Raw genomic sequence first — 20954 nt, forward strand, 5'->3', positions numbered from 1 at the left:
GTGTATGATGTATATCACCAGTGGCAAACAGCTGTGGAACCCAAGCGTGGCACAACCAGCAGTTTGGAGACGAAGGTGCGAGCGACACAAACGTAGAGTGGAGCTTCAGGAAGCGAACCGATCGGTTTGTCCTGTTTGAGCTTCCAGTGAAATTAAAGTCATGCTTAAATATTTTTTCCTCATCAGAGTAATAAAAGGGTCCCTTCAAGGAGCCCAAGCAGGTTGCCTCACACCAAGTGTCTAATTATAGCTTCTTATCAGCCCAGAGAGTTCCCAGCAGCCTCAGCTTGACAACACGTCTGCAGAGGGGCTCCCGATGTCACACACACTGCAGCCCAAAGAGGGTCGAGGTCCTCGCCTGTCCGGCTGGATGCAGAGACCCGCCTGGTTATCAACGGCACTCAGCAGCCGGGGGCTCCAGGGCAGGAAACAGACGGCAGCTTCTCCCTGAGATGCCACTGAGGCGTAGCAAGAGGCTGCGCTGCATCTGACAGGATCCAGAGACCAGCATGGACACGATGTGGTGGAGGAGAAGAGCACTGAGCGTGGCTGCCCTGCTGCTTGTCACCTGCGCGTCCTTCACAGGTGAGCTCCACGGACCCTCCGTGACCGCAGAGAGCGCGGTTCTCCGTGTGCTCTGGGTGCCATTACGTCGGTCGACCTCAGGCCTACATATCAAATGCGCCCGAGAGGGGGGAAAAAAGGCAGATTACTAGTCTCCATTGACTTCTTTTGGATATTTTTCAAAAACCCTGAAAAGTAACTTGTGCGAAATTGCCAGGTCTTCCTGATAGACTGTCTGCAAAATTGATCGCTTTCAGCCGTAAGTCAGTTGTACAAAATCGTTTTGTTTGAGCTCAGTGCTTGATGGGGGAGGAAATGCCGCAGCTCCTCTGTGTGCCTCTCCGTTTTCCAGACGTGTGGGCGTCCGGCGACGCGCTGGATGTCTGCTCCACCTGCCACGTCAATGCCACGTGTGAGGTGAATGCGGACGGCCGCAAAGCCTGCAACTGCATGTATGGGTTCGTGGGCAATGGGCGCACGCACTGCCAGGGTGAGTCGCGCTTCGGCCTGATGGCACTTGAATCGCAGCTGGCGCAGCAGCTAATTCCACAGCGACGGTCTTGGCGTTGCACTGTTGTGAGGCTTTCTGTCATAGAAAATTTAAATTTCATAGAGACTTTAGAGGATTAAGAGCATCAGCAGTATTCCTTTTGTTTCTAAAGTATGTGCACAGGTGTGAGGATGTCAGCAGACCACACACACACACACACACACACACACATATATACACAGCCAGTACTGTAGTAGCCTATGCAGGACATTGGTCTGCAGCATTCAAAACACTAGTCTTGCCCTGAGGCTCATCTGCATCTGCTCAAGGTAACAAAATTTATTTCCTCACAGCCTTTGCACCTGCAGTTGCTCAGTGTTTGTCCAGACTTGTTTTTTTGGCATGGAACATGGTATTTTCCCTCTGCTTTCTACTTTTAGCATGTGCTTCTGTTTCTCGCAGACAAAGACGAGTGCCAGGTTGGTGCCAGAAATATCTGCGGTGATCACACGGCCTGCCACAACACCCATGGAAGCTTCTACTGCACGTGTGAGAGCGGCTACAGGCCGTCCAACAACATGACCGTGTTCATCCCGAACGACGGCACCTTTTGCGATGGTACGGTGGTGCCGCTCACGGCGACAGCCAAACCCGCTAGCAGACGGCTGAGTGAGCTTCTTGCTGACGTTTGTCAGAGCGCACCCCTTCCCCCCACCTGACACTGTTGGTGTGTGTATTTAATCATTCCTAAAATGACAACAGGAACGCATCCCTCTTTCTTCTTCATCTTGACATTCTGCTCTTGTTTGAGTGCAAACAGCTGGTAAAACAGTGACCCAACACTAACCACAGTGGTTAAGGACTGTGTAAGGACCTGGATGAAGTCATTGTACTTCTTAGTTGCTTCTGATGCTTTACCCATTTTCTTCAGCAGGGTTTTACCTAAATGTTACCGGGGTATCACAGCAGGGCCATTTGGCTCACGGCCCCCCTGTCTGCGCAGAGGGAGCTGTACGTGATCTCAGACAGCCTGTCTGCAATGATTTCCTGTATTTATGGTACGAAACAGGATGGCTAAGTAAGGGTGCTCCTCTCCTTGTCATGCCAACCCTTCCTTCCTGTTGCAGATATTGATGAGTGTCAGGTTCAGGACATTTGTGGGGAAGGAGCAAATTGCAGCAACGTTCGGGGCAGTTTCAGCTGCCGCTGCAAGATGGGATATCGAATCCAGAATGGGTCAGAACCGTTTCAGCCAGGCTGGGGCACGTCCTACTGTGAAGGTACTTGATCCATGGACGAGCACACTTTATCTCCAGCAATGCATAATCAATAATTATGTTGCTGTAAGATGGGCCAGGTGCCTTCACATTGTTCTGCATGTTCTTGTCTGCAGCCATTGACTGCGGTCCACCTCCGTCTCCCAGGAATGCCATCATGCTCTTTGCCGAGGGGACACGCTATGGCAGCTTGGTGAGCTTTGACTGCATGGAAGGATTTCTCTTGAAAACTGGGAGTAAGCTGATGCAGTGTGGAGCTCAGGGTCTTTGGGATGGCCCCAGTCTGCTCTGTGTAGGTAAAGAACAATTTTTTTTCTTGCCATCCTCTCGATAGATTGGTTTTCTCACACACACACACACACACACACACACACACACACACACACACACACAGAAACCGCTTGTCCCGAGCAGGGGCTGCGGCAAACCGGAGTCTAACCCGGCAACACAAGGCGTAAGGCTGGAGAGAGAGAGGACACACCCAGGGTGGGACGCCAGTCCACCGCAAGGCACCCCAAGCGAGACTCAAACCCCAGACCCACCAGAGAGCAGGGCTCGGCCAAACCCACTGTGCCACCGCGCCCCCCATTGGTTTTTACACTGCTAAATAATGACTCATAGCACTGGACTCTCCCGCAGTGAGTAATGTCACCTTGGAAGTGTTTAAGAGGAAGGTCAGCCAGAATAAGTGACTATGGTAATGGACACACTTGAGCCCTGTGCAGTTTATTGGTTCAGGTCACATTGTACACTATCTACAGTGGTATATGCTGCATGCAAATAAAATATCTTAACAGGGTTTTACTCATATTTAATGCATCATAACGTGGCATGGCAGATTTGTAGGGTGACCAGGCACTGGTTGGTAGTCGCTGGATGCCCAGTTATTTTAATAACAAAAATCCGTCTTTACAACACTAAATCTGAATGTGATAAAAGTGGGAATGAGTTTTCGGCTGCAGGTCATGCACAAGTAAGATAAAAGAGCGTGAATGAGAGCATCGTGCCCCCTGTAGAGTGTGTGATGACAGTGTGTTGCTGATTCCCTTCCCAGAGGTGGACTGCGGTGAGCCGCCCTCCGTCCCCACGCTGCCGTGTTGCGGGGTCAGGCCACCGGGATGGGTGCCGAGGTGCAGTACCGCTGTCACGAGGGATTCTATAACGCTGGGACAGGCAATTCTTCACACTGTACCTCTAATGGTACTTGGGACCCTGTAAAAATGCTCTGTCAAGGTATCAGGTGAACTTGTTTTGGTTCTCTCTCTTCAGTTGTGAGAAGTTGTTTGTGAACCGTTTCGAATTTTCTAAAATGTTCCATGAATGGTTTCTGACTTGTTGTACGATCTTTGTACAAACCATAATAGTGGACCAAGAGAGAAACTTAACAAACAGTACAGGGTGAAACCTCATTTAGCAGCAGTAACCTCAACCAAATGTTTTCTGTAGCTGAAGCTCAAACCTGAAACAGCAGCGATTCTGTGCTATTTTGGGTCATTGTCATGCTCCATGTCTCAAATTCTTCTGTGCTTCACATCACCAACAGGTGTTCCGATATTCTCCTGTAGAATTTCCAGATACAACCTGGCATCCATTGTTACGTCACTGATAGCATAGCAAGCCATCCAGGCTCGGGCATGTTCCACACCATGATGCTCCTTCAGCCGTACTTTACAGTTCAGATGTTTTGTGTTATGTTTTGTTTCCTCCAACAATTCTGTGAACTTCTACCAAAAAGCGTAGCTGTTGTTTCATCTGTCCATGAGAGTGTCGAGTTGTAGAACATCCAGGTGGTCTTCAGCAAACTGGGAAGGAACTTTTTTTTCTGGGAGCAGTGCTTTCCTACATGGTAGCGTCCCATGAACACCATTCTTGTTCACCGTTTTCCTTACTGTAGACTCATGGGCCCAGATGTTGACAAGTGCAGTTGTTGCCCACAGATCCTTGGAGTTTCTCTGTGGTTCTTTGTCTCCTCCCTGAGCAGTGTGCACCACATTATTATAGTGATGTTTGTAGAGCACCAGCTCCTGTGCTCAAGTGTCTGTCTGTGGACTGATGGAGGCCCAGGTCTTTAGAAATGCTTTGGAAGCCCTTTCACACATCTCCTTCTGGGGTGCTCTGAAGCCTCTGTTGATCAGGCCATGCTGTATTTCATCAGATCTCTGAAGAGCAGGTAACCCAAGCTGTGGGGTTGTTTTATAGAGCTGAAGACTTTAAATCCACAGCTGAGTGTCACCTCATTGATTGGAAGTCCTGAGTACATCACCATCTTTCCAGTTACCCTTTCCTTGAGCTTCACATCTGTAATCTCTCTTTCTCCTTGAATATTTAAAAAAATGTTTTGTAAAGATATGGCAATTTACAGTTTGTTCAATCAGACGGTCTTTATCCACTATTATAATAAAGATAAAATTTACATCCGATTTTAGGAATCCTGATAATTCCAGAGGCTGCAGGTACTTTTTTTCCTTACAACAGTAAGTCGATTGGTTGTGGACATACCAACAGCTTCAGTGGTTTCACATAACGTTATTTTCAGATTTTCCAAGTGACAATCATGTTTACTTGTTCAGTTGTCATTTTTCTCTAAAATGACAGTTAAGCTTCTTACAATTATTTACACATTTAAACAGCTGGTAAAGTACCTTACTGAAGGGCTCTGCGGCAGTAAGTGGGATGTGAACCAGTGACCTTTGGATCCAAAGGCAGCAGCATCTCTACCCGCTGTGCTACCAGCTGCCCTTAACGTTATTGGAAAATGTTGTAACTTTTTGTTTTATTTGTCATTAGTCTCCGTGCACTTCAGCTACACCAACTTTTTGTTTCTTACATCAGTTACTCCACGATAATCTCGGTACCTCCAGAATTTGTATCCATTAATTCAGATACATGTCACATACTGTACATTTACATTCACATCCTCTGCATCTACCTAATTTTGTCCAGCTACATTTAAACTAGGTACTGATGAGCTACACTTCTACAGTAGCTATACATACAGGAGAAACAGATTATTTCTTAGTGACGAATGGTACGTTGTTTAATTTCGCTTACTGTTGCTTTCACTATTTACTGTAAAGTTTGGAGTGTGAGTATTTAGGGGCTCAGGGACTCTGCCATATGAAGATGTTGGTGAGCGTCGTGTCCCCTGTAGAGTGTGTGATGACGGTGTGTCGCTGATTCCCTCCCCAGAGGTGGACTGCGGTGAGCCGCCCTCCGTCCCCCACGCTGCCGTGTTGCGGGGTCAGGCCACCGGGATGGGTGCCGGAGTGCAGTACCGCTGTCACGAGGGATTCTATAACGCTGGGACAGGCAATTCTTCACACTGTACCTCTAACGGTTCCTGGGACCCTGTAAAAATGCTCTGTCAAGGTATCAGGTGAACTTGTTTTGTTCTCTCTCTTACGGTTCAGTTGGTGTGGAGATGCCGACAGCTTCAGAGGTTACCTTAAAGTCAGGTTTTTTTTTTTTAAATATACTTTCTCTGATATATTTACAAAGTCAGCAAATAACCAATTTATTTTATTCATTTCAGTGTATTTTTATAGAGCTCTTCTCACGCAGTGACACAGAGCGCTGAACACAGGCATGAGGCCAGAAAAACAAACACATCACATACAAGACAGTTGACTACTGACTATAATGATATAGTACTGGCTACGGAGGGAAGGAACAAAAACTCCCAACTGAAAATCGAGGGAGAAAAAAACCTCTTGGGGTCCAAGGGCCAGTGGCTGCTCCCCCCGGCCATTCTAGATTAGATGACTCTAAACCAGTTTACAAATCATAATGATATTGTTGCTATATAGTGTCTTGAATCCCCAGCTCAGCATGGGCATTCAAGATACCATATTAATCTTGTATACTCGTACAATTCTAATACTAATCCTTCATACTTAACTAATTAACAAGTAACACTTGAAATTTGTCCTTTGCAATTGTTTAGTCAATACAATGAAACAGAAATGCAGTTTCGTTGAGTGGAAAAAGTGAGTACACACCTGGATTCAGTGTTGTGGCAGATATGACCATGTGAGTTGTTTTTGTAAGTCTGTCTTTTACATTGACTGGGAGCATTTTTGCCCCATTCTTCACACAGAAATGCTTCAGCTGTGAGAGGTTTGAAGACTTTGTCTTGTTGGAAGACTTATTTTTGATTCAATTTTTTTTTTCACAGACAGCTTCACATTCTGTTCCAGTATTTTGTGGTACATTATGTAAGTCACAGTTGACTCATTAATGCCATGCTGCCCAAGCCCTGAAACAGCAGCCCCACATCATAATGCTCCCACCACCATTTCGCTATATTTGTTTTTAGTTGGCATGGGGTTCTCATGTTCAAACAGTGTTTGGCTTCCAGCAAACATGGTATCTGGCTTTGCAGGTAAATAATTCCTTTGACTTGTTCTTCCAGACCATATTGTTCCCGAGGTCATGCTCTACACCCAGGTGATCTCCAGAAAACTGGAGATATATTTTTTGTGTTTTTTGACAGCAGAAGTGTCTTTCGTCTCAGTCTTGCATGCAGACCAAGTATGTTGAACCTCTTTCTGAATGTCCGCTTGAGCACATGGATGTTGACTGTGGCAGGATGTGCCTGTCGCTCCTTTGCTGGTAATCTGGAGTTTTTGGAGACATCTTGCAGGATTGCTCACTCATCATGTGGGCTAAATTTGGTGGGGCGACCTGCTTTTCAAGACTGCCAGTGATCTCGTTTTTTTTCTGTTAGCAAATTTTTTTGCACAGCAGAATGATGCTTTGTCTTGGAGATCATTTGAAATGATTTTGCACCTTTTCCAGGCTTTTCAGCTTAGATTCTCTGACAGCTTTGTACACCTTGGTGTGAAGTATTTCTTCTCAGCAATGTGGTTACTTCAAAACCAAAGCAAGTTTCTCATCTTTCTGCAAAACTGGGCCCTTAAAGCTGTTGTCTATTAAGTAGCAAATCATTTGCATCTGTTTTAGTCACCAGAGGATAATTTGTCACTTAAGGAGAAATTAACCTAGAGGTGTACTCACTTTTTCACATCACTGTATGTCACCTGCTTCACAACCTCCCCACCTATTTCAAGGAGAAAATTGATATGTTATATATTATTAGTATGTCAGATAGTAAGTATCTACTTCTGGCTGCTACAGCCATGTCATTCACTGTATATTTTTAGTGTGTTTCTACATCAGATGCATGCATAAGTTATTAAAATGAATGGAAGCAGTCACATTAGATGAATAAGGCAAAATTATTGCAGGAAAATGATTAAATCCATCCAGCAAATGTGTTTTAGATATTTGTTCTCTTTTTTTCATATGGAGAAACAGCTGCACTGGTCCACAGCAACGTAAAAACTAAAGCAACAACAAAGAAACATTATATGTGGAGTCACCCAATTATCTTTCAAATATATTTGGAAGGGCTCCTGCAATTATTTTGCTGACTCTTCACTTTAACCTGTGACACTGCGTCTCAGGCCACGGATCAGTGTGTAAACAGTGAATGTGACACTTAAGCGAGGCTTTTATGGACACACACGATTGTGATACTTCCGCTGAATAACACTGTCACTGGGGCACTGCCAAAGAGAATTCTTTATAGTCACAGACCAGGCTTAGTCTGTGTCTAGAGAACCAGCGTTGCAGGCAAAGAACTCGACTCTCTAATCGGCCTTAGAGACACAATAAGCGCACGGGTAGAGCCGGCCCAAGCTTAATGCATCGCTGATTCCCTCCCCAGAGGTGGACTGCGGTGAGCCGCCCTCCGTCCCACACGCTGCCGTGTTGCGGGGTCAGGGCACCGGATGGGTGCCGAGGTGCAGTACCGCTGTCACGAGGGATTCTATAACGCTGGGACAGGCAATTCTTCACACTGTACCTCTAACGGTTCCTGGGACCATGTAAATATGCTCTGTCAAGGTATCAGGTGAACTTGTTTCGTTCTCTCTCTTACGGTTCAGTTGGTGTGGAGATGCCGACAGCTTCAGAGGTTACCTTAAAGTCAGAATTTCTTTCTTTGTTTCATTTGTCATTAGTCTCCGTGCACCTCAGCTACACCAGCTCTTTGTTTCTTACATCAGTTACTCCACGATAATCTCGGTACCTCCAGAATTTGTATCCATTAATTCAGATACATGTCACATACTGTACATTTACATTCACATCCTCTGCATCTACCTAATTTTGTCCAACTACATTTAAACTAGGTACTGATGAGCTACACTTCTACAGTAGCTATACATACAGGAGAAACAGATTATTTCTTAGTGACGAATGGTACGTTGTTTAATTTCGCTTACTGTTGCTTTCACTATTTACTGTAAAGTTTGGAGTGTGAGTATTTAGGGGCTCAGGGACTGCCATATGAAGATGTTGGTGAGCGTCGTGTCCCCTGTAGAGTGTGTGATGACGGTGTGTCGCTGATTCCCTCCCCAGAGGTGGACTGCGGTGAGCCGCCCTCCGTCCCCCACGCTGCCGTGTTGCGGGGTCAGGCCACCGGGATGGGTGCCGAGGTGCAGTACCGCTGTCACGAGGGATTCTATAACGCTGGGACAGGCAATTCTTCACACTGTACCTCTAGGGGGAGCTGGAGCAGGGCGGCGATGATCTGTACAGGTATGGCCGCTAACAGCAGCTCCTCTTTGTCAGCTGTTTCTCGTCCTTATCGTTAGAGGGTAGCCAAATGTTGTGCTCACCTTATATAAATGTTTTAGGTTATTTACTCTCCAGCTTTACTATAAAACTAGGAAAATGTGTTGACACTATTTACGTATAACTTTAAATTGTAATAATATAGCTGCATATAGGTTTTCCATTATTAAACAAATTATTCAGCATTATTAAATATAACGAGCACATAAACATTTATGGAGCACTCAAGACACTGGGGAGAAATGACTCCGAAAGAGGTGAATTTTCAGACCCTTCTTAAATGTAGAGAAATTCAGCAGTTATGAGTGAGAGGGGGAGGTCATTCCACCACTTCAGAGCCTGAAGCAAAAATCTTTGCGCTTTTGATTTTGGATATGTTGTGCATGGAACCACCAAGTGGACAGAGGTGGAGGAGAGCAGCAGCCTGGTTGGCGTGTAGCAAATCATCAGGTCTTGTGGATATCGAGGAGCAGGTCCATTGATCCTTTTGTGAACTGTAACCAGAGTATTGAATATGATCCAGGCAGCTATAGGAAGGCAGCACAGAGAGGTGGGAGGAATACATAGGAACACTTTGGTAGGTCGAACACAACTCGTACCATGGTATTCTGTATCAGCTGGACAGGTCTGATGGCAGAGGCTGGAAGTGTGTGGCTGTGGCGAGACCCGCAGTCCTGCTGTCTTGCCGGCGGCACCCGGCGAACCCGCAGCACAGGGGTGCTCTCTGCTCCCTGTAACTCCCAGTTCTGTATTCAGCAGAAATTGACTGCGGGCCACCAGCTGCCTTACCTAACACAGACATGCATGGGGCAACGTGTCCCAGCTGGGAAGTCTGGTCCATTACACATGCAAGGAGGGGTTTTACCGCGAGAGGGGAGACAGCCACTCAGCTTGCGCTGCATCCAGGAAATGGAGGAAGTAACTTTAATTTGCAAAGGTAACATTTTTTCCTCTTCAGCTCAAGTTATTTCTATATTGTGCTTTACTGCTTGGTTGCCCCACAGAGCCAATAGATGATCTAATGTGATCTCAGAAACTTCAGCAAAGGTACAAGAGCAATGAAGAGCCTGGGATCAGTAGCAAAATTATAAACACATCAGTTTTTGCTATACAGTTAAAAGAGTCGTAGGGGGGAGATGCCCAAGGCTGGAATAAGATAGAAAACCTCTGCGAATCCAAGGCTAAAGGGCCCCTTGGCACCAATAGGCAGGGAGAGCTTGACGCGCTGGGAAAGACGGTAGGTTATGTGTCAGTTAAGTTACCCAGAAAGACAGACCGGCACCGTGGAGGCAAATGAAAAAAGAACGGAGCTCTGTTGCAGCCTGACAGCAGGGGGACTCGGTGTGGACTCCAATGCGCTCTGCTGGACACCTGGACCACCAGCGGTGCTGAAGGAGCTCCTCTCTTGGTCCACGGTGGGGTCCACAGGCTTGAGACTCCATTGTCCATGATGGACAGGGGATTCTTTAGAGTCCCCCTCTGTACCACTCCCTGCAGAAAGTCCAGCCCAGGTCCCGGGTCCGAGGCAGCCCTCCCCCTTGGTTACCAGGGGTCATAAGTTGTTGAACAAAGCATTCATGACTTATTGCCTCTGAGTAGCACCACTGAAAAGTCCACATGTTGAGGAATAAACTTGCTTTCATTTTTTGAACTTCACAATTTATGTGTTTGCCGCCCTCAAGCCTTCATCCTTTGTTTCTAGAGTATTTTCTGGTTAATAGTAAATATAGGACTTAATTGCAGGGAAAATTGTGATGAAAGTGTAAGTGAAATAATTCTTGTACAAGAAATATATTGTCAAATTGGTGCCAAGAACAGGGCCTGTGGGCAGGGGAGGAATTGATAATCTGCAAAAATGTTAGAAAGTGATCTGGTAAGTGAATGAGTGAGGGCAGACAGGGGAACCTTCTTTTTGGCTTTGTTTAACCACCGTGTTCAAAATGCACAGTACTGTATGTAGTGTATAACATGGTAACAGCGTTGGCGGCCCGAACGTTCAGGTGGGTGTTTCATAAATTATTTTTACAAAGTCCGCTGCCTGGCACATCGCAAACACACCCCGTGCCTTATGGAAAAGAGGGGTTTCTTATCAGAAGATTCATCCAGTGTTCTGTCCACCTCCAGCTCTCTGTGGACCCGCCCCGACGCTGGTCCATACCGTGGTTCTGTGGCAGAATGGCACCATGGCACTGCATCGCTGCCAGGAGGGGTATCGCCGCCACCGGGGCAGCAATGTGTCCTGGTGCGACAACAGCGGCAAGTGGCTAGCAGCCAGCCTGCACTGCAGAGGTACCTCCTCACACTGAACTCTAACCCTTTCCACAGTCAGCGTGTACACTTGCTTTGTTTTTACAGTCACATTTATATTCACATGGAGTGGATAGGAGTTCCAGAGAGAAGTGTCCAAAAGCGATGAGTTTTGAGACTCTTCTTGAATGTAGAGAGATATTCAACAGTTGTGAGTGACAGGGGAGCTCATTCCACCACATTGGAGCCAAAATCCAAGAATTTAAGATTTTGCGGGCAAATGTGGAGAAGCATAGCAGTCTGGTTGGGGTGTAGTGAGTGATTGTGCAGTGAGGGAAAGGCAGTTTTGAAGGCAGATGGGAAGCAACTAGAGGATAGCGAGGATTTAATGATGGGAGAAGAAATAAAAGAAATAAGTTGTGGGGAAATGGGCTGCAGGAGCGGAGAAGGAGCAGTTCGAGGGAGCAGCTGGTGGGTCTATGTGAGAGCAGGTCAGAGTTGACCCTGTGACAGTGATGGCTGGATGCTGAGAACTTGTTAACGGAATTTACTTTGTCTCTTAAGAACAAGGCAAAATTTTCAATATTAAGGGAGGAGGAAGGAGGAGGGCAAAGGAGGGAAGAAAAAGTGATAAAAAGTTTGTGTGGATTGTTGGCTGCAGACTGTAGTTTTTTCTGGCTGACAGTAGTTTTTACTGAGCAAACTGGAGTGAAAGGGTGCGAGGAGCTCCTTGTAGAAGTGCTAATTCTGTGCCAATGAATTCCAGTTACACGGGTCATTCTCAAGCTCACGCTGAACATACACACGTATATAGAATGCATTCAGAAAGTATTCAGACCCCTTTGCTTTTTCACTTTTTTTTTTTTTTTTTTACTTTGCAGCCTTATGCTAAAATAATTTAAATTAATATTTTCCCTTCATCAATCTATACTCATCACGATGTAATGACAAACCCAAAACAGAATTTTAGACATTTTTGCAAATTTTTTAAAATGAAAACTGAAATATCACATTGACATAAGTATTCAGACCCTTTGCTATGACATTTGAAATTTATCTTAGGTGCATCCCACTTCTGTTGATCATCGTTGAGATGTTCCTGCACCCTGTTTGGCGTCCACTTGTCATAAATTCAATTGATTGGACATGATTTGGAAAGGCACACACCTGTCCATGTAAGGTCCCGCAGTTGACAACGTGTATCAGAGCAAAAGCCAAGCCGTGAGGTCAAAGGAATTTTCTGCAAGACTTAGAGACAGGTTTGTATAGAGGCACAGACCTGGGGAAGGCTACAAAGAAATTCTGCCGCATTGAAGGTTCTTAATAGCACAGTGGCCTCCATAATTCTTAAATGCAAGAAGTTTGGAATAACCACAACTCTTCCTAGAGCTGGCTGCCTGGCCAAACTGAGCAATTGGGGTAGAAGGGCCTTGGTGAGTAGTGAGCCCAGTGGTCACTGGCTGCTCTCCAGAGATCCTATGTGGAGATGGGAGAAATTTCCAGAAGGAGAGCGTTACTGCAGCACTCCACCAGTCTGGGCTTTATGGCAGAGTGGCTAGACTGAAGCCTCTCCTCAGTAAAAGACACACGGAGACCCACTTCGAGTTTGCAAAGAGGCACCTATGTGAGAAACCAACCAAACTGTTTGGCCTCAATTCCAAGCATCATCTCTGGACAAATACCATCACAATGGTGAAGTGTGGTGGTGGCAGCATCATACTGTGGGGTTGTTTTTCAGCAGCAGGGACTGGCAGACTAGTCAGGGTTAAGGGGAAGCTGAATGGAGCAAAGTACAGAGGTGTCCTTAATGAAAATCTGCTCCAGAGCACACGGAACCTCAAACTGGGCCAAATGTTCACCTTCCAACTGGACAGTGACCCGAAGCCTGAAGCAAAGACAACGCAGGAGTGACTTAGGGACAACTCTGTGAATGTCCTTGAGTAGCCTGGCCAGAACCCTGACTTGAACCCAGCTGAACATCTCTGGAAAACCTGAAAAGGTCCCCATCTAACCTGACGGAGAGTTTGAGAGGATCTGCAGAGAAGAGTGGCAGAAAACACCCAAATCCAGGTGCACAAAGCTTGTTGCGTCATGCCCAAGAAGACTCGAGGCTGTAATCGCTGCCAAAGGGGCTTCACCTAAGTAATGGAGCTGAATACTTGTCAATATGACATTTATTTTAATACAAACATTTATTTAAAAAATTTCTTTGCTTTGTCATCTGCAACATAAAAAAATAATTTGAGTGAAGGGCTGAGTGCTTTCTGAATTCACTGTGTGTGTGCGCGTGCGGCGTGCGTGCGTGTACTGTATATGTATATATATTCCTGAGCACAAATCCCTTTTGAATGCACAGAGGTGAAGCCAGCCATCAGGAAGCTGGAGGTTTATAACGAACATTGTGTGCGATGGAAAGCAAATGTCTATTCTGGAGAGCAGGAAGAATACAAGGTGAGTAGTTTCCATTCGTACAGTGCCTGTGTTCAGCGCTCATAATACCGCACACTGTAATATTTCTTTTTCTCTCGTTTTCTTTTTCATTTTTAAGAAAGGGAAAGAAACAGGGACCCTTTGTGTGACTGCCACTCGAGTCCTGCTGTCAACTCGATGTGTCACGGCCTTTCCTAACGTGCTTCTGTTGTAGACTCACACAGAAAATGCCCATAAATAATCATTCAGGCCATAAATAATAGTATTTTATGTTGTAAAAAATGTTGCAAGCAAAGCTTGCCTTACAAAACATAAGAAAAGCAAATGCGTACATTCATCAGTCCTACTTGGACAGTATGAGTGGTATGATGGTGCTGTGCGCAGACTGTAGGTAATTATCATGGTCTGTTCCTGGAAATGTGCTTAAAAGTAAGTTCTTTCAAAACAAACTCATTTCTGTTAATTAAATGGGAATAATAATGTACTTGTGAGCCATGAAACATTTGCCCATTTTTTCTCCAGTCATGCAAAACTCCTGCCTTTTTTTGTTTTTAAAAAAAAAAAAAAATCTCAATTCCTCTGGAAAGCATAAAATCCACATGCTGAAAATCACTTGATATAAATAATATGCTGGCATCTCTTTTTTCTGTTCCCTTACTCGCTTTGCTACTAGCTTACATTTACATTTATTCATTTGGCAGATGCTTTTCCTCAAAGCAACATTCATCTCAGAGAAAACACAGGGTTCATTACATCATAAAAGGAGACATTTGGATGCAGACACTGATTTAAAGTACTGTCAGTTTGTCTGATACCACAGTACAAAGCAGTATATATGGGTGGCACAGCAAGTAGCGCTGCAGTCTCACAGCGCCTGGGTGGTGCGAGAGGACGTGGGTTCGACTTCCACTTAGTCTGTGTGGAGTTTGCATGTTCCCCTTGTGGGGTGCTCGGTTTCCTCCCACACTCCAAAGACATGCTGTTCAGGTTCACCCATAGTGTGTGAGTGACAGTGTGCGTGCGTGCGTGTGTGCGCACGCCACTGATGTACGGATGAGTGACCCATTGTAAGCAGTGTATCTAGCAGTGTAAGTCACTGCGGTGAATAAGGTGTGTGAGTTGATAATACTACACAGAGTTCATTGGAAGTCGCTTTGGAGAAAAGCGTCTGTGAAATGAATAAATGTAAATGTAGTAAAAGGCAAGTTGCTCTGGAGAAGAGTCAGATGAGCTATAAATTTAAAACGAAACATGAAATGAACATCAACTTACTAATTACCATCGTGTTTTATGTTGTATGAGTGACACCTGTCCTGTGAACCAGGTTCATTCGTAGGGTCCAGGGTCTACGATAGGTTCTTCCAGCACCTCGGGGGGAAGGATTTCGTCTCAGGGGCCAGTAGACTGGAACTCTGCCTGAATCTCCTGCCAGGAACCAACTATAGCATCAACGTGACAGTGCTGTCGTCCCGCTTCTCCCTCTGCGTTTCCACCAGCACTTCCGTTCGAGGTAGAAAGTCCGTTTCCCTTAAAACGTCCCCAAGGTCTCGTGCAAAATCACACTTGGAAGCACGCTGACATTTTAACTGGAAGAAACAGTGGTATCGGTCGCTTCTGCTCATTGTACTCAAATCCAGCCAGACACAACGGGGCCCACAGCCAGTGGCTGAGGTCTTTGAGGCCCAAGGTTTTCAGCTGTGTGCTGTGAGGTCACACACGTGCCTGGACACCAAGTATTTCTGGCTGCGTTCTCTTCCAGCCCCTCCGCCTCCCGACGTCATTTTCCGAGACGTGGAGAGCCCCTTCCCCACCCTGTGGCTCCGCAGAGTCGTCCACACGTTGGACCGCATCAGGTGGGACCCGTCGTCGTGTTCCTCGGCTGGAGAATGCGAACCGAACCAAGAGAATTGCGCCTTTTTCCGCGGCCGAGATCCGAGGGAAATCGCGCCGCTCGTGTCAGGTTCTGCTAAACGTGTTGCGAGATCTTCTTACTTGAAGATGAATTTGTTTAAAAGCTGCTGGTATTTGCTCATCGGTCGGTTGGTCCTGCCTGAGCTCCCTAAGGAGCCCCCTGTCCCAGTGTGTACCAGGTGTTTGTGCTGCCTCTCACGGGCACGGTGGTGTTCGACTGCTCGTCTCCCGGTGCCCCGCACTTCTACGACTGCGGGGAGCCCTGCCAGGCCTACGTGACGGCCCAGATCAGCCTGGCCGATGTCGGGACTGAGGTGCACTTCACCGTTGGAGACGAGCGGCACTACGGGGGGTACTACAATGCCCCTCTGCAGCCTGGCGGAGACTACTATGTCATCCTGCGTGCCGTCAGCCAGTGGGCAGGGGTGAGAGCTCCCGCGAGTCTCCGGTCGCGTGACAGTTTACGCACCGGCTGTGGAAGAAATGCGAGGTCCGCTTCCCTCGTTCACGACGCGTCGCACTCAACAGTTGTAGCAGTCGTGTCGGGATCAGTAGATTACCTGCCTAGCTGTCCTTGTGTGTGCACTTTCATATGCAAACCAAACAGCAAGATTGTAACACTTCCCAAAAACAGTAAGCACAGTGTGTTCTGCACAGACTTCCGCTGATGTTTGTGTCAACTCTTGGATAAAATGTCTTGTTTTGAACATGTGACATTGCTCCATGCAATATTTTTGCTTTGCACTCGGTACAACACTGACTGTTGGCATGGCACGAATTGCCCAAATGCTGCTCGGGATTTCAAGTTTTTTGTGCATGAATCTTGCAGGTTAGAAGGCAGTCCTGTGTTATCTGGGCCAAAGTAAGGGGTAAGAGGTTTCTCTTCCTTCTTCGTTTTAACAGCTGTGTTCTCTATGAAATGTAGCTGTAGAAATCATGATCACAATTTGAACATCAGTAAATCGTAGATGTGACACTGTAAGGAACTCGTATAGCGCCCCCAACCCCCCCCCCCCAAACACTGGCTGCTCCCACGACGGTACTTTTGACTAAATCTCTCCTGTGCAGGGATGTCCTACATTATACAGTCTACAACGCTAATAGCAGGAGGCTTCGTGGGACTGGTGGCCTTGGTTCTGTTCTTAGTGCACTCATACACCTGGTAAGAGTTGCTCTTCGAAACAGAATGATTGCTTTGTGGTGACAAATCAAAGTAGCGCCGATAAAAGCATGATGTGCATGTGAAGTGTGTGTAATTCAGGATGTTGTTTCCATCAGGTACTGTAAGAAGACATGAAAGAGACACCTGAACAGCTCTTCTTCCATTGTAGCGTCTCCTCCGATGCTCAGATACACAAACGCCGTAAAAGCTCTCTGCTTAATGTGCTTTTGGAATTTTGTACACCATTTACTTCTGCCCTAATTCATACTTCTTCATAAATGATAGTTACCTAAATGTGTAGCCCTTCTCTCCTCTTCTTTGGTTACCAGGGTATTGTTCACCTTTAATGTAGTATAGCTGTGCTCTTTAACACTGACACTGTAACTTGCTAATAGTGCTGGTTTCAGATTCTGAAGAATCATCTGTTGTTGCTTGAAATCCATCAGCAAATATTAATGCATATTGAGCATAATAATAATGCTTTGGATAAGAGGCTTTTATCCACAGACTTTGAGATCTTTCACTGCAAGAAAGATAAAGTGAAAGTGTCTTCCGGCATAGATCAGGAGAAAAAAAAGCCGATTTTTGTCTTCATGTTTAAATGTCCTGCATTCGTTCACAGCTCCCGGTCATCTGCAGATTTTTCCTGTCTTTTGGATTTTGACAGTGATGAACCTGCATTTGAGTCCCACAAAGAGAACACTGGTGAACACTGACCTCCTGGTATCACGCAGATCCACCACCTGCTCTCTCAATCCCATCCCTTCACCTTCAGTGTTTCCTACAGGCCATTCCTCAGCAACATATTTATTGCTCCTATCAACTCCTGGCTCCCCTCTGGTTGCTTCCGTTCTGCCTTCAAAAGTGCCCTCACTGTTAAAGAGAACCTCTCTTGACCCAAAACTCTGTCCAGAACTTTGGAAGAGTCTCTTCTCCCTCCAGAATATCCAGCCTATAACCAATCATCTGCATTCCTTACCTAAAATGAGCTCCTTGACGGTTTTCAGTCTGGGTTCAATCCTCTGCGGTACGAAAGGTGTTGATGTTAGATTTGTATTTTTTAAACAACTGCTGTTGATAAAGTGATCAAACTACAGGAAGTGCAGTTTGAAAAAGACTAGAAATATCTTGAGTGCAATGGCTCGAAAGTGCCTATCAAGTCCACACTTGTTTGGTGCACATCTGCTTTGGACCTGCAGACCGCTCATGATCTGTGATACTAAGAAGTGCAGAGGGGACTTGAAAAGTGTGCAAGAACTTTGCTGAAGTCACAGAAGTGAACCCAGATAAATGTGGCCACGTTCTATAACAGTTTGGTGAGTTCGACACCACTGTGGCAAGGAAACCCATCAGAGTTCGGATACTTTTAGTCAAGTGTCAGAGTGGATATCCGGTTCATTGACACATGGCTGACTCCAGATGCTCAGAGATATGGCCCGTATGCTGCGGTCTGTTGCTTTCTCTCACATGGACGAGCTGTTTTTCTATTAATAATGAACCTATGGTTGGGAAGTTATGCAACGAGTTCTAGCTGAATTTTAGCCCAGAGTATTATTGACAATCATATTTGCTCTATCAGCAGGGTGCTCAAAGTGAACATTGACAGCAACTGTTACATTTTGAGAAAGAGCAAAGGCGATGTTACATGGTCTGCCTTGAGGAGGAAAGGAGCAAGTAGGGTTTCTCAAAAGAGAAAGTGCTTTGAGTGGAATGGAGGAACTTAAGAAAAAGAAAACAATGCTTAAAGATGAATGCAGTTGCCTTGATAAAATCGGCGGACGGATTTGCTGGCAAGGCTGCGTCAACGGCACGGTTTAACTGGATTGCTAATTCTAACAGCATAGACAGGACTGCTAAGGAGAAAGAGGGGACCTGATGATGTTCAGCAGAGAATTGAGAAGACGAAGGAATCCAAGTAAGTTACGACAATACAATTAAATGCTGATCATTTGCTTATTGGCCACTTGACTTGTAAATTGCATAATTGTGCACACAGCACTTACAACAGCATGTTCTGTAGGTCTGTTAAAACTTTAAGCTATTACTGGTCCCTGATGGCCATGTCCAGGTGTGTAAATAGCATGTATTTGTCTTTGGTGTTAATTTAAAATCAGCAATGGATTAGGGTTCATATTAGATTTGTGTCATTTTGCTGAGCATATTAGAACTTGACTTTTTTTAATTGCTGGTTGGTACCGGATCAGTCTTCAGAAGTTGTGGAATTTCAAAATTACTAAAGCAAACAAACTAAGAGCTTGCAAGTAATGACACATTCAGTTGTCTGCTGCTCCCAACACAAAGTTATAACCCTGCTCTGTGTGCCTCAGAGCTACTGAATCCATCCTACAATGAAGGAGGGTCTTGAACCCATCTCTTTGAGCACCACTTCTCTCAGTGAGTCCAACACCATCTGCTATGATTATTGGTGTATTTGCCATTTGAAAGCCACTTCTGTACGAGCTACTGGAGGGATGTGAACCAGCAACATGGTTGTAGCAGATACACAAAATGTGTCAAACTTTGGTGTTGATACTTTTTTTTTTTTATGAGCTGTGAGTGGAGGTAAACTGAGGTGTTGGACTCGAATTCTTGCTGAACTAAGTTCTCTCACTTTGAGATACAAGTGACTTGTTTGCATATTTCCATAGCAGACAGGGCTAATTCAGAACAAACCCTGAATTCCACAGCGGCTGTCAATCTCTACCTCGATAGACAGTAACACTTCACATAAATGAGGTGCAGCTTTGAGAGAACATACTTTATATACCAGACAGGAATCGCTCACTTATTTACATTGAGTTCATCATATGGGTCACATTGAAAGAGTTCACTTACATACTGGCTGAATATAAACAGTGCGCTTTACGCCTCCTTGCCATGAATACAAATGAGAATGGAAGCTTGAATTTGCGCCACGCGTGTCCACACACATGCACACACAAATGGAACCACAATTTGGGAGATCGGTCCTGCACTTTTTCATGGTTTGTTGGTAATAATAGGGGCTTTAAAAATACAAAGTTTTTGTAGAAAACAAATGGTGGTTGTGCTCACAGGACTTCATTTCTCCAACTGATAATTTTATTAAAACAGTTCAAATAAAAATGGTCAACATTCATATTAATGAAGGTTCACCTTATGGCTCCATTTATACCATAACACACACTCATACATATAAAATTACATACAATCCTAACTTGTTCTAACTAAACCAACTGCCTTACTCCTACAGTACGTCTAAAGAATGTTGTTGTAAAAAACATAACAAATACAGTGGGAGACAAATAAATAAATCTTAAAAAAAAATGAAAAAGGTGATCAAACATCTGAAGACAAAACGGTGTGCACTAAACAGAAGTAACAGGAACGGCTCTCCATTGTCTTTGTGCAGCTGCAGGGAATGATGGTCTGCTCTTTGTATCACCTAGACATCCAGAGAAAAGAGGCCCAGGGTGGGGACACCTGTGATGCTAAAACATGCGTGTGTGTGTCTCTCTCTTCCCACACCTGTTAACCAACTTCTTTCTTCCATCTGTCTGGTTAAAACAAATGTACACGTATGCAAAGTTGTGTCCCTCAAAACAACAACTACACAAGAAGTATCGTAAAGGAAAAACATCTCAAAGGAACGTGGAAATCCCGGAGCTCGAGTCTCTCACAGGGTCTGCTCATCGCTGCTGCTCTTCCTACTGAAGGCATTATGTTTCTGCCGGGCCGCCACAGCCTCACAGGTCACACGTCCAGGATCTCTTCGGCCGTCCCGCCGCAGTGCAAGCGGTAGCGGCCCGTGCGCCATCGTACCGTGGGGTCCCACAGGGCCGAGAGGAAGATCTGGATGGCCATGGACTCCCTGATGAACCAGGCCACCGCGTAGTCCAGCTTCGAGAAGGCCAGGGGTCCCCCCTGAGTGGAAGGAGGAATCAACAGAGGGGCAATATAGTGTCATGCTGACCAAAGGAGGACTCTGTGGATTCCACAAGACAAGGCCTCGTGTGTTTTTCACATGGCACCCAGGGACCAAGAGAAAAGCGAAGGGCGCTTTTTCGCAAGTTCTCCTGCTCGCTCACACACACACACACTGCACCTGAATGCCTTGCAGCTGTATGTAGTCTGAGATGAACCATGCAAGGCAGTGGCACAGGAAGAAGACCATGATGTCCCAGTTGAATACGTGATGAGCGGCCCAGCCAATCAGGAGACTTGCACAAAGCACTCAGCGATGGGCTCGCAGATG

The 20954-nt window shown here is 45.7% G+C and overlaps 2 protein-coding genes across 2 annotated transcripts; one reads left to right on the forward strand and one right to left on the reverse strand.

The window, feature by feature from the left end:
- Positions 1–518: 518 nt before the first annotated feature.
- susd1 (sushi domain containing 1) lies at positions 519–17132 on the forward strand. The gene is given in 17 exon segments (XM_029259735.1): positions 519–585; positions 917–1054; positions 1517–1672; positions 2182–2334; positions 2448–2627; positions 5521–5700; positions 8060–8116; positions 8119–8238; positions 8755–8934; positions 11095–11259; positions 13574–13668; positions 14962–15157; positions 15407–15500; positions 15728–15983; positions 16388–16427; positions 16627–16720; positions 16837–17132. Coding segments are annotated over 17 exon segments (2190 nt in total). The 3' UTR covers positions 16856–17132.
- Positions 17133–19452: 2320 nt separating this feature from the next.
- On the reverse strand, positions 19453–20948 carry ugcg (UDP-glucose ceramide glucosyltransferase). Its single transcript, XM_029259577.1, has 2 exons — positions 20805–20948; positions 19453–20623 (listed from the first exon to the last, which is right to left on the reverse strand). Exons 1-2 carry the CDS (start codon positions 20871–20873, stop codon positions 20453–20455), a joined length of 240 nt encoding a protein of 79 aa, XP_029115410.1. The 5' UTR covers positions 20874–20948; the 3' UTR covers positions 19453–20452.
- Positions 20949–20954: the final 6 nt, after the last annotated feature.

Source organism: Scleropages formosus, chromosome 17 (genome assembly GCF_900964775.1).
Source record: "Scleropages formosus chromosome 17, fSclFor1.1, whole genome shotgun sequence".
NCBI classification, from domain to species: domain Eukaryota; kingdom Metazoa; phylum Chordata; class Actinopteri; order Osteoglossiformes; family Osteoglossidae; genus Scleropages; species Scleropages formosus.

Coding starts and splice junctions, on each gene's coding strand:
- ugcg (XM_029259577.1), bottom strand. CDS start 20,873: ATGGTCTTCTTCCTGTGCCACTGCCTTGCATGGTTCATCTCAGACTAC. Junction 20,624..20,804: donor TACAGCTGCAAGGCATTCAG/GTGCAGTGTGTG, acceptor CCTTCCACTCAG/GGGGGACCCCTGGCCTTCTC.